Below are 14,298 nucleotides of genomic sequence, written 5' to 3'. Positions count from 1 at the left end.
TATAACCACAAAAAAATACATACGATGACACATAGACAACCTTATTTTACCACGAACAATCGAAACCACTTATATCTTCGACATGTCGAAATACACAGATAACACAGATATAAACACGAGATATTGGGCTGAAACAAATCCTGAATGTTACGATGATTATTCATTCAAAGCTCCATTCGTATAAAATACTAAAAACCCAATACGAATCAAATATATTTTAAAACTGGACGTTTTTCCATAAGCTCCTGTACTGAATCGTCCAGCCTATTCCCCACAATGCAACTGTTTCTAGTGACAACGTAAATATCGCGAGTAGCGCACTCCAGTGTTTATATAGCTCAGTGATGAAACCACGCTTCCAGATTTCAAGACGCAGTGTGCTGAAAGATATAATACAGCTAGTTCAAAACATTTTGTCGGGAAAATCCCTATGTAGTGTGATCGAACTGTGTTAGGGGATGTTTTGCTATCTAAAAGTAATATAAATATACGCTATTTTAATTTCCTCGATATTACTTTGTAAATTACCATAATATTGGTCGGATTTCTTCAACTTGAAAAAGAGTCCTTGCGTTTCGCGCGATTTCCTTTCAATAGACGAATTCCAGCGCTCTGGCGCCAGTAGTGTATGACTGGCCAAGATTAGAACCAGCCACATTTTGCTCCCCTGACGAGGTTATTCGCCGACGTTTCTGAATACCACGCCATTGGAATGTAAGGAAGCCGCGTATATATAAGGTGATTTAATATTAGTTTATGCTAATATCTTGTAAGAAGTTCAGCTTGGAACTGTAAAGAATGTAGTTCTTGGCTTCTTATTGTCGCGAACAGATGCATGGCGACCGGTGTAGCCTATGCATATTCAACAGTTTTTACGTTTTTAGACATTGAACGTTTGCACTGAAATTCACTTGATCTGGAAATAATAGATTATTAGCAATGTTCCCTCTAATGGTGCGTTCATACATAATTTTCAGAACAAAATTTCCCAGAATAATCCTCAGAATGCCAGCAATGTGAACGCAGTCGGGAATCCCGAGGCTGGTCTGAACGACATAATTTCCAAAACTTCGGTTCCCAAAAATGTGGATTTGAACGCAGCCAGCCCCGCGTCGCCTGTCAATCATATTCGTGTTTTGGGAATAGGCGCGTTCAGATCGCGCGGGAAATTACCACTGCATCGTAGTCTGTGCAGTGTGCCCTATAGTTGCGTTTCTCAAGGTGAATTTGGAAAGAGTTATAATCTGCAGTTTTATGGGGCCAAATTGGTATGTACGACGTATATCTAGACGTCTACTATGCCTATTTAGTTGAAATATAGAAGATCGGAATAAGCAGGTGCCATTTTTACTTGTGTACCGTACAGCATCATACAAATATTTTTTACATTTCTTCTTGAATATAGATAGCTAGCATAATTTTGTGATAAACAAACATGTCGTCACGAGGTATACTATGGTCTACAGAGGAAACCAAATTGCTCGTCGATCTCTGGGCCGAGAAACAGATCCAAGAGAAAATATCAAAACGATGTATCAGTAATAGGGAAATCTACGGTAGCATATCTCAATCGCTGCAACTACGGGATTACGATAGCTGTTATAAGAGGATGCAAAGACTCATTCGTGATTACCGCAAGTTCAAGGACGACTCGAAGAAAACTGGTGGAGGGGAATTGAGAATACCACCCTCAATTGCTGATGTATATCCTGTTATCGATGCAACCCTGCAAGACAAGGCCTTGACAGACCCGATTCTTCTAAGCTCCATGGATGGTGAGTTTCAATGTCATTGGGAGTAAATCATTCTCCTATTATGTTAATTGCAGAGCCAGGCAGCAGTGATACGTCTTTTGAAGCTGAGTCAAGTGGTGAGTTATCAATTGCTCCATCAAATTTCATAATTACATTATTTTCATCATTTCCTGTTTGTTTGTTTTTTTCAAGAAAAAATGTTACTGAAAAGGAAAGGTAACAACGGATTACCCGCCAGTAAGTTTTTTCGCTGTACATATGACTATCTGATAAACTGATGAACAGCTTTTTGTCTGTAGCCCCAGCTAAGAGAAGAAACAGTGACCTTTCACAAATAAGTGAGCAATATGAACAATATAGAAGATTTTAGACAATAGGATTGTTATTTTCATTTCAAGGAGAGTTAGTGGAATTGGGACAAGAGAGGTCAGACAAACGGATTGAGTCCATTCTTCAATACCAAGTAATGGCTTACAATTTTTTCATAACCGAGACCTAGGATATATTATTTACAATTCAGAGAGAGGAAAGAGAAAAAGAAAGACATGAAAGGGAGCTAGAAAGAGAGCACGAGCTGAAGCTATTCGAGATGCTGACGAGGTTGGTAGTTTATTGAAAGATTGCTTTTGCTGAACATGCTACATAAAGCTTTTTGTTCTTAGGGCTCATGGAAACTATGTGATACTCCGGTATGAGACTCAAGCTTGCTGTCAACTGTCTTAATACAATTCGAATGATTTTTAGGCCCGAGGAACAAAACCTGGAAAACCCAGGAGAGTCGCAGAATAACTGATCGAGTGAGAAGTGAAGGCTCTTTCCTCCAAAACTGTTCTTGTTGATGTTTCGTTAAAATTGTGCCATGCACAATTACCAATATTAAATGTGTTTTTTTATTATTCTGCGGCAATTTTTACTGTAGCAGTCCAGTTTGATATGACTACCACTAATGAACTCAGAACTATGGTAGAGTTAAGAAATCTCTCAGAGCGTCTCGCACATTCGCTCCTGATACTTCGTCGTCCTCGTATGTCGGCACTGGCTCATCAAGTATGATATCATCGTCCATGTCGTCCCCTAAGGCGTCGCAGAAATTGTGAAGTATGATGCAAGACGCAATCATCATTCTAGCGTTCGTTGGGCAGGCGTCACAGGATTTGAATAGGCATCGCCATCGCATCTTCAGTTTACCAAATGCTCTCTCCACTACCATCCTGGATTTGCTGAGTATATGATTAAAATGACTGCTGTCCCTATCATTTTGAGCATAGGGCTTCATTAGCCACGGTAGTAGAGGATATGCAGCATCACCAATGATGTAAAATGGTATATTTTGCCCACCAATTGAAAGTTCACTATGGGGAAAGAGAGCCCCACTCTGAGCTTTTGAGAATAGTTCAGATCTTCTCAGCACCCTTGCATCATGCACTTTGCCAGGCCAGCCAATAACAACATCGATAAACCTCCCCTTGTAGTCGACCACTGCTTGTATGTTTATCGAATATTGACCTTTCCGATTCCAGTAATCTTCACCGTCTTCAACAGGCTTTGGAATCGGGATGTGACATCCGTCAATTGCTCCAATACAATTTGGCAGGCCATTTTTGACACTGAAATTGTGAGCGGCAAGGTGTATGTTCTCGGGTATTTTTACGTGCCTGGAAATACGGTTTGACAAGACTGAGCACACTTCCATAGTGACCATGAAGACGGTAGATTTCCCCAAACCAAAGGTCTCTCCAATGTGGCGGTAGCAACTACCACCAGCAATTCTCCATAATGCGATAGCAATTCTGCAGTCCGGTGATATTGGCTCTTTGTATCTTGTAGTTTGTTTGATAACATCCTGACGCAAATCATCGCACAAGATATGAAAGGTGGACCTGGAGAAGGAAATATGTAACATCACACAAAATATAATAGATGAATTTATAAGAGGTATGCCAACTTTTTCAGGAATGATCATATGATTGTTACTACTACTAGCACAGCAGTCATTTATTAATTTTCACTGCATGCAGAATCAGTACTAGCAATAGCAAGATAATTCAGGGCCGCCGTTAGTCAGCACTGCTAGTGCATTACGATAACGGCAGAAACTGTGATTTCGACTACATAACCCCCATTAATGCGTCATACAAATTGTTGTTCCAGCGACAGTTACGCTATAGAATGTAAGTAGAATGTATAGTTACGCTACCGGTACATTTTATGCAAGAAACGCGACTGGCTCACTATTATGGAACAGAGAATGATTGGGTCTTGCATGTGCGTACGACTAAACTAATAACAATAGTACTGCAACACGTTTCAAGAACTTTCTGACCACAATAGCTTCTGGCTCACTTACCTATTTAGACGAAGATGCCTCTTGTAGTCAACCGACGTCCAACATTGCAAGACCCTCTCCCAATAGTTTTTATTGGCCTTCAAAACGCTATAAACTCGTCGCGGAGTTTTAGTATGATTCCACAACCACCAAGTACAAATCAAGTCAAGAAACTCAGGTTCATCGGCCAACACAGAAAGAAGATGAAGTTGTCGAGTTTTCATGGCCCTTCTACGTCGCCGTCTATTACGCACCAGCAATTTATATAGAGCAACACTTATCAAGCTACCATCCATCTGAGTTGAAAACAACTGTTGTTAATTCACTGCATCACTCATCGCAATCCTTATACTACTCCCGGCCTCCGGTGCCAATTTATTGGCCATTGTAACGCTCAGCCTTAACACAACGCAGTCTGTTATCAACGATGGGAACACCTCGGCGAGGTGATCTCATAACAGCGCTACCTTACGAGGAACGTCGTTCAGACTTCACGATAATCCCGAGAAAAACCGACTAGTGTGAACGCACAATCGCGAAAATTGTGGACTGGTTTGAACGCTCACATTTCTGGGAAAATTCTGAGGATTTTTGTCCTGATATGAACGCAATAAGTTCTGAGAACATTTCTGGGAATATTATCAGAATTCATGTATGAACGCACCCTAAGCCAGCGGTTCTCAACCTTTTTGGACATGCGCCCCCCTTGGGGATGGTCGAAAATATTGCGCCCCCTGACCCCCCTACACTTTTCGTCATGTCTAAAAGAGAACATCATCTAATACAGAGGTAGGCAACCTTTTTGCTAATCACGGCCCATTTCGATTACATATGTAGCCCAAGGCCGATCGCGAGTCGCAATGTTAAGAATAGATGCTGGGATTGTTTATTGTCGCGCCGAGCGCGAAAATTTTTCAGATTCATGAATGAATTCCGTAATTTATAGTAGCAGTATCACATATTATTATCAAATATTTATCGTTTCTCAGCCCATGTGATCAGATACACCGGTAGGGTTCATTGAGGGAGTGCTTTTGAAAATTTAGGGCAAGTTATAAATGATAATGCATCTTCGGGTGGGCCAAATGTTATTAGTCACTTGGTTGCATGCTGTTATTTCTTGACCTCCGATCAGGATTGTCGATTGTATCGGTAGTGGAAATATATTAAAATCGTCCAAATGTACCATAAACAAATTTCTTTCGTGAGGAGCACATGATTCCGGCTCAGAGTGAAAATAGGACGCTAGGCATACCAGTGGCGGCTCGTGACAATATCGGGTGGTGGGGCAAGGGCCGCAAGCGACTTGTTATCAATATGACGTCACAGTAGCATTTTTCAACGTTCATGATGGTCACATGAATTTCCCGTAAACAATGATTTTTAACGTAGGTGCCGCGAGAGGTTTGCCGGTGGCGTGACTTGAAGTGCGGTAACAAATGTTTTATTCATTGTTTTTTATTCAAATGATTATTTTACAAAATGTACGCGAACTAAGAATCGTTCCCATGCCACGAATCAATCATCAGGGTATCCTTAGTAGCATGCGTTATGATTTCGTGGTAGAGATTACGCAAGCGCTGAGTAAGACTATACCAAAAAATACACAGACCAACTACCTACAAAGAGCATTCGCATGACACCTTGTGGTGTTTTAATCGTTCCATGCTCAGCAATTCTGTAAAGTGCTGCAGCGCCTCCGACCCGATTTGTATATGGTAGGATTCTCGTCCCGAAAGCGAGTCAAATCGATTTGCCCTCGTTTTTCTAAGCCCGTCCGAAAGTGTTTGGTACACGATCCTGATTTTTGCTCTAAAGGCAGCTGGCTAAACGGCGTACGGAGCAAAGATTCAACACGATTCATGTTCGCACTTGACCTGACTACTTATCTGCAGAAATGGAAATGACTATAAATCGAGAGATTGCGTATGCCTTACTGGAAAGGTCAACGAGTTCGGACACATACGCAATTGTTATCTCATAGATTGGACAAGGAAATGTCAAATTGAATCCAAAACATCATTCTGAAGAACTACGGATAGCATCCTCGGAAATTCGGTCCCGGTACAGCTTGGGAGATTTTGACCTTGAGGCTGGAGATTGTCACACGACACATACGGCTTACGGTCTATAGCAGTGGTTCCCAACCTTTTTCGGTGGCAGGGCCAAATTTAGAATTTCAGATTACGACCGGGGCCGCACGAATACCAGGGCAATGAAAGGAACCCAAAATAGTCACCAAAATATGAAAAATGGCATTGTTCCGATCATTCGCTTGACGCCATTTGCCATTGTGTTGCCGCGCTCCTGTTATTCAGAACAATCAACTTTCGCTGGCTATTTCGGAGTAGTTTTATTGCCCTGGCGAGATTTCAATTCGTATTTTTGGAATCAGTGCGACACTTGCTTTCGATAAACACCGACATATCAAATTATTCGGACGCTTGGGTCGCGAGCTGTAGGACCACCAATTATGCTGCTTTTTGCCGGTTAAGCAGTACGCATCTCGGCGTATTCAATCGTGCGTCACTTGTTGCACATCTATCCGTAAATTAGTTATCAATACCCAGGGCCATAACAGCACTTCGTCAGCCCCCCCCCAAAAAAAGTTTCTCTTGGGCCCCCCATAGGGTGATTAACCGAACTTCGAAGCCCCAAGACCCCCTCAGGCTAGATGGCTGTTTACCGCTATTTATCATCTAAATCGGGCGTCCGTTTTAGGCAGCTTGTCTCGACTAATCGCGCGAAGCTCGAAAAATTGCATATATATTGGTATCAATTTTTATCCTCTCTCTGCTCACGTAATCAGATTGACCGGTTGAGCCGAGTGAGTTGTGTTTGAAAAGGTAGGACCATTCAATAATAATTACACATCTTCGGGCGTATACCCGCTGGTAGGAACGAAACAGCACTTCGTCAGGCCCCCCAAAACACTTAGGTCTTGAGCTCCCATAGGGTGATAAACCGACCCCCGTGCCATTGTTCGCTTCTGCCACGAAATCAGGATCCCCGTTTAGTGAGCCAGCGTGGAGCACGAAAATGTTCAATTATTCAAAATAAAATAGGTCAATAAGATCGGGAATTGCATATATATTGCTATCAATTACTTGTCCTCTCTGCTCTCGTAATCAGATTTACCGGTAGAGCTGAGTGAGGTGTCTTGGAAACTGTAGGGCCCGTAAATAATAATTAAACATATTCGGACGGGTGAACCCGTTGGTGCGACTTCGTTTCATGATGTTATTTGTTATTTCGTGACCTCATCCAGCCTGCTATATCAAAAAACATAGAATCGCCCAAACGTACTAAACTAAAAGATGCACACGATTTCAAATTGGTAGTTCTTCACTGGCATATAATTCTTCCCTGCGGGATGATAGTCTATTTGTCTCGTGACGTTCAGATTGCCAAGACAGGAACTTTCGGCGAGAGAGAGAGAGAGAGAGAGAGATGGTATTCTTTTTCGCCTGCACCATTGAGATGCTTTGACGAGGGAGATACGACACGGCCCCAAGGTCATCTAGTCTGCACCCCCGGTTTTTTCTCCTCCATGCTATCCGTGATTGCTGAGCGCCTAGCAGGATAGCTGCGGATACCACTTTTCGAGTCTTCGGTGTGACCCGGCCGAGGATCGAACCCACGACCTACCGGTCGAGAAGCCGGACGCGCAACCATTACACTATCTCGCTCGGTCAGCCAGTCATTTAGGCGCCTATGGTCAATTATACCTATATGTATTTTGAATATACATAACGAAGCTTTCGGTCAGCGTAAGGGCAGTCCTGTTCGGCCAAGGTTTTCTCGCTGTCGATCGTTCTGGCACACTTCTTGGAGTCGCATGTTACAAGGCCTAAAACTTTATATGTCTTCGTGCGTCGTGGCGCGGTAATGGCCAACGCCGATATGCGCACTTCTATAAATCTTGCGTATTTTATCTTGGTCGAAAAGTAGGCTACCCAATAATTAAGGTACTAGGAAGCTGGAAATCGCGCGCTGCGCGAAAAATCTTTGAAAAAGTGGCATAAAATTTCATAAAATACTCTATAATTTATGCTAATTCACTAAATAATTTTGGGCCCCTTCGAGCTCGCTCCCCCCAATTGGGGGGTTTGGAGTGCGGCAGTTACGGTCATGTCAATACCTATATCTATAGGTAGGCCTAACTGCCCGTTCAACTGGAAAGTTAGGGCACATTGCATTGAAACAGCAGCGACGTAATCTTAGCAGTCTACTCCTAACTTTCCTGCAATCCGAATTGAAAACTACAGACTCCAAGCCAAGCAAGAGTATTTATAAATATAATTTTTTTCATAATTCGATTTCTCAATATTTTTGTGGGGGCCGCAAGAAGGCTAGCTGGGGGCCGCATGCGGCCCTCAGGGCCACGGTTGGGAATCACTGGTCTATAGTGTCTACTGTCTATATGTCTGCTGCAAAATCGCCTTCGGAAAATATATTACCGAATAAATACGTGGATGAAAGCCGAAAACTTGGTACACTGTTACATGAAATCATCGAGAAGTAGCCTCATGACCGTTTTCGGCATGGTACACTGTCAAAATTAATACGAATTGATCAACGCCGAATTTTGCGTAAAATTTACTGAGGAATAGGCTGATCAAGCGATAAGCTGTTAGCCGCCATCGAAAACGAAACAGCTATCGCGCTTGACAGGGGTTGTAATTGTGAGCAAATGGCCCGAAGGCCACCATTCCACGGTGAAATTGACATTGGAGAATATAAAATAAAACTAAATATTTGAATGCAAACCGAGGATGTTAGTAAACTGTTTCATGATATCATCATCTCATCACCTATCTCAGTATGGAACACAGATACACCGGCTTTTGCGTGAAATCCGCAATGCGTTAGGTAGGCTAAGTGTCAGATCAGCGCACATCTCTACCATACTCGAACTTGATAACGAAATTGCTGCCCTAATCATTGAGTGCCAACCTTGAGACTTGGCACAGCGTTCGATACTAAAATCAAGACATACCATGTAAAAGCTCATGACGGATCTAGCTAAGGAGCATCGTTAAAGTTAATGGAGACCAATACCGGCTTTGCGTGAAATATGTTTGCGATACATGACGGATCAGCACACACTCGACTTTGGAAACGGAATTACTACCCTAAACTTTGAGTAGAAACCCTGAAACTTAGGACAGTGTTAAATACCACCATCACGACATGACATACCAAGTTTCAAGAATTATCATGGTGTGAAACACCATCAAAATCGACCTATACCAGCAAAGGTCGACTCAACGCATATCACGGTATCCGAGTTCAGATATAGATACGATTACATCACACCTTAGGGGCGACAGGCATATATGCCCCGGTTGCTCGGCCATTTTACGAATAGGAGAGAGTATATCACCGTTTCTTAATTGTGCGCGGCTTTGAGAGAATAGATAGTGAAAGCTTGTTATGAGCGCTACCGGGGCAAGCCCCGGCTAGGCATTCACAAAGCGAAAACACAGAAGAGAATTCGATTTTCGCAGAGACTTCTCTATGTATGGGCATTTGCAAGCGAAAGCACAAGAAGAACGCGGGTTTCGCTGTGATCTCGGTATATATTGAGCGCTGTGCGTCTATAAATGGTTAAATTGTTATTGAACAGAATTTTAGGTGGGGCAATGCCCCAGTTGCCCTATAGGACGAGCCGCCACTGGATATTGATGACTAAAATATTAGTTCTGGCATTGGCAGATTCAGGGTCCAGTCACATTTTTAATGAATCGCCGTACATTACAATAAACTGAAATAGTAGTGAAATCGCGTGTTGAATTGTCACACGATTTCTTGCTTGGTAGCCTATCTCCTCCTGAAAATGAAAAACAAACGCCGAATTTACCCGATTGGGTCTAACTGTATTCGCAATTACGGGACAAAATCTTTTCGCGTTTGCGCTCGCAGAAAGATCGTCGACGATGAAATGATTGTCGCATATTACCGGAAACTTTCGATATCGATGTGTCCAGACGCCGAATAGTCGTGTCCTTGCAAACTGAGCCCAGCAGGCGGTATACAGTAGACCCGCAATATACTCAAGTAATAATATTATTGACCTATTGTTCATTTATAAACTTTGACAAATTTACCCGCTTAGCGCGGCTCGTGGACCGCGAACTCGTTCGTCAATTGCATGTGCCCCTTTGACCGAAAAGGTTGGCCATCCCTGGTCTATATAGATTACTAATCTACCCATAGGTTAGTTATCTATAGTAATCTAGAGTCTGTCAGCCGTCAGTGACATCGGATGCAGCAACGAAGACATAGATGCCGCCGTGTCTGCTTGTGACGTCATAATGAATACTTGTCAATTGTCGATAACATCATAGTTGCACTAGAACGCACTTTACTCCATGGCATTGCTGCGCACAGCATTAAAATTCAGGCGTGCTGTTAAATTATGTGAAATCAGCAGATATGGTTGTTGCATTTACAATAGCATCTTATGAAATACGTCGGGGCCGGAGCTACTCCTCAAATAACGGGCTTCTGCTCCGGCTCCGGCTAAATTTTAGGTCGAGCTCCGGCTCCGGCTCCAGCTCTGGTGAAAATGCACGGCTTCGGGGCTCCGGCTCCTTGCTCCGGCTCCGGCTCCAAAGCCCTGGTAACCACACTATTGAGGTTACGTCTATTGGTTCTGGTACTCGAACAAGGGACCAGAAACTGCTAAAAGTGAGGAAAATTAGTATATTTTAAAAGCGAACCATTCGATATCACCAAACAGAGTTATAAAAAGTGGGTTGAACGAGACTTTGACTGGAAACTGATCATATAAAACAGTGATTTGGACTCGGACTCGAGTCATAATACGATGACTCGGACTCGACCCTCTGCCAGTGTTGGGATCAAGTCACTACCTTCGAGTCACAAGTCATTTCGAGTCATTGCACATTTTGACTCGAGTCAAGTCAAGTCAATCGATTTTCGAAGGTGACTCGAGTCAAGTCAAGGCACTCGATTTTTGGAGGTGACTCGAGTCAAGTCGAGTCAAGTCAAGTCAAGTCACGAGTCAAGTCACAATTCAAGTCAAATTGCGTATGAGGCATGACTGCGTCATTGCATTTTGCTAGCTGTCTGAAATACAGATTGAGTGGTCATTGATTCTGAACCGATGAACGAATAAAGAGTTGAATATGCATGCAAGAAGGCGCTGTGTCGCTCACATATACGTAGAATTGTTAAACTATGCAGGTAATTTCATAACCTCAGTTTATAGTTACCAGTCAAAATAGAGAATAGAAAATAGAGATACAAATTGATAAGATGCAATACATTACGCATTCACATATTGATAGGATACAATTCGAGCCTGCGCCAATGGTTGAGGAGTATATAAACTATATACAAGAGGTTTGGTTTAGGTGAGAACAGATATTCATATTTTGATACACCGAGTCAAGTCAAGTCAAGACATTTTAGCAAAGTGACTCGAGTCAAGTCAAGTCATACGAAAATAGTGACTTGAGTCTGACTCGAGTCAAGTCATGACTCGAGTCATCCCAACACTGCCCTCTGCATAGCTGACTTTGACTCGGACGTGACTCGATGGTGAATTGAAAATGATTCGACTTGACTCGAGTCAAAACTATGAAAGTGAGATTGACTGGTGACTTGGCTACAACCCTGGGTATGACATTCCCCCGACAAAATAATAGTAAAGGTTAACAAAACAAACAAAATTAGTTGCAGAAATTAGTCTAAACCTTTTCCTAAATTTTGAGAGAATGGTGCCTTGGGGTCATTATGGTGCTTTAATCCAGGGCTGTGAAAACTACTGGAGCGGGGCTATCACACCCCGAAATTTCCGCGCTGACCGTATAATTTCCGCCCCAGAGCACGCCAAGATCTGTGACATTTCGGTGCACCGGCGGCGCGGTATCATTGGGACCCTAAAATCACAGCACATCGGCGAAAATTAATACCTCCAGTCGCTGAAATGTCTCCTGTCCCTGAAATCCACATAAGTTGTGTTGAAAATCCTATTGGGACCCAAGACCATCCTTTGAGGGTGGCTTGACAAAATGCTGTTTCGATCCTGAATAGGGGTACGAGAAACATTTCATAACAGCGGAATGGGTACAAGCGCCAAAAAGTTTAGGAAACACTGCTCTAGGAGTTGGGTCAATCACCAAATCGGGGCCGGAACCACCTGTTTTTACTATATTCTTCCATCTCTTCAAGGGAGGGGATTTAAGCCCTCAATTTTTTGTTTTGTTAGATTTCAAGGGACCTTTGAAATCTATGTTTATTCTGTCCCAGGGCTTCGTTGCTTTTACAAGCATTGCGGGTCGTCTCTGTAGAATTTTGGTTTGATTTGAGCACAAATGCGGAAACGAGCACAGGTTTCATGGACGTCAGTTAGGGAGAACGAGAGATTCTTCGAACGAACGAAATCACACAGTCTGATGACTCGAAGATCATCCAGAGCAGTGATTCCCAACCGCGGCTCCCAGGTAGGCCTAGCCTTCTTGTGGCTCTGATCGACCTCTAAATATGCCACAAAAATATAATAGGCAGCAGTTGTTGTTGTTGTTTGTTTCTATGAATAGTCAATTTCTGTGTATGAAGGATATTAGTTAGGCTATGTCTAAAGCCGTCCAAGGCCGCTTCTGAAAACCGGGAAAGAGAATTCTTGCAGACTGGCGTCAAAAGCATGGATCAATACCAGTCAGACAAGGATATATCTTGAGTTCTGCTGGTGATATACCTTTATATCGTCTCTGTGAAGAGTAAATTTCGACACAATTTTACTAACATCAAAATAACGGCGCATAGACAAGTAGGCCTATTGCAATATTACCGATATTACTCAGCGTATAATCCCCCTCAAACTTGTGCATTAGGTGTTGGAATGTATGAAGAGCTCTTACGTAACGACATATATAGTATGCTGTAGTAATAATGTGTATCTTCAGTTTATTTCAATGTAGGCCTATAACACTGGCCAATCTGCGTCTATCAGTGCTAAAATAACCGATACAGAATCCATGAAAGTATATGCGGATTGCGCAGTGTAGGCTACATGCTTTTGAATTAGCTGGATGGTGCGATCCAGAGGTATTCCAGCTATATAGGCCCTACCTATAAATTTCGTCATACGCAGACTACTCGAGTGTTTTTATGCGGCAACATACGCACTCTGAAGTTTGAAATGCGGCTCCGGCATCCAAAAAGGTTGAGAACTAGGGATGGTATGAACCTCTGAAAGGTTCGGGTTCGTGTGAACGCGAACCTTTTTGAAAGGTTCTGTGTGAACACGAACGTGAACCTCGTGACGTCATATTGCTAATTCCAACTCTATCTTTCAATGAAGTGATAGCCTATATCAGTGGTCGGGAACCCTTTTCGCCCGATGAGCCATATTGGCCCTATTTTTTCCATTTTAACTCCGAAAGAGCCATACATGTAAATCAACTGTTACGCCACAATTGAAAATTCGTGACGTCATGGTATCACTGATTTGAACTATATCTACATTAGGGCTCTTCAAAAATGACTTTTTAAACGATCCTCACCCAATTTGGTTCAATTCCAACCAGTGGATGCGGAGTTATTGCCGTCGAAAAATTTGGATTCGAATAAAATAGTATTTACGGTGAGCACAACTATAATAAATAAACAAATAATCGGTATGGTTAGATCAACGCATCTGACGAATTCTGCCGACATCGCTATTTGTCACCACTGCTTTCGTTGCACTCGTCTGATATCAGATATGCCGCCGTAAAAGTAACAGACAATGGTACCAGAGATGAGCATGGATTAGGATTAGGTTTTGAGAAAACAGGATTTGTGAAATTTATTCGGATTTGGATTGGATTTGGATTAGACATTTTTTTCGGAACGGATTAGGATTTGGATTGGATTTATGTATTTTCTGGGAGAATGAAATGTGTGGCGAATGGCGACAAAATTTATTCAGATCAGTTATTAATGTACTTATAGTCACTAGGTTATCTTGAATCAAGTGAATCGTTGGTTGTGAAAGAAAATTTTCGAATCCCTCCATTGCATAAATTAATTTTTTTTTTGAATTTCCAGTTGGAATCGGATTAGGAATGGACATGGACTTGAATATGAAAAAGTTATGGATTAGGATTTGGATTTGGATTTGAAGGTTCGGATTTGGATTGGATTAGGACATAGAAATTTCAAATCCGCTCATCTCTGAATGGTACCTAGTGCTGGTAGCAATGC

General features: G+C 42.4%; 1 protein-coding gene across 1 annotated transcript; it reads left to right on the top strand.

Annotated features, from left to right (window-relative positions):
- Positions 1–988: 988 nt before the first annotated feature.
- Positions 989–2,555, top strand: LOC145443176 (uncharacterized). Its single transcript, XM_080321168.1, has 8 exons — positions 989–1,775; positions 1,829–1,870; positions 1,947–1,991; positions 2,054–2,092; positions 2,153–2,217; positions 2,275–2,354; positions 2,417–2,443; positions 2,499–2,555. The coding sequence occupies exons 1-8, from the start codon at positions 1,436–1,438 to the stop codon at positions 2,545–2,547; spliced, it is 687 nt and encodes a 228-aa protein (XP_080177294.1). The 5' UTR covers positions 989–1,435; the 3' UTR covers positions 2,548–2,555.
- The last annotated feature ends 11,743 nt before the right edge of the window (positions 2,556–14,298 follow it).

Source organism: Botryllus schlosseri, chromosome 7 (genome assembly GCF_051294905.1).
Source record: "Botryllus schlosseri isolate E-star chromosome 7, Bs_hap1, whole genome shotgun sequence".
In the NCBI taxonomy this organism is placed as follows: Eukaryota; Metazoa; Chordata; class Ascidiacea; order Stolidobranchia; family Styelidae; genus Botryllus; species Botryllus schlosseri.
This window is presented reverse-complemented; position numbering and strand designations above follow the sequence as displayed.

Coding starts and splice junctions, on each gene's coding strand:
- LOC145443176 (XM_080321168.1), top strand. CDS start 1,436: ATGTCGTCACGAGGTATACTATGGTCTACAGAGGAAACCAAATTGCTC. Junction 1,776..1,828: donor TCTTCTAAGCTCCATGGATG/GTGAGTTTCAAT, acceptor TGTTAATTGCAG/AGCCAGGCAGCAGTGATACG. Junction 2,444..2,498: donor GGAAACTATGTGATACTCCG/GTATGAGACTCA, acceptor AATGATTTTTAG/GCCCGAGGAACAAAACCTGG.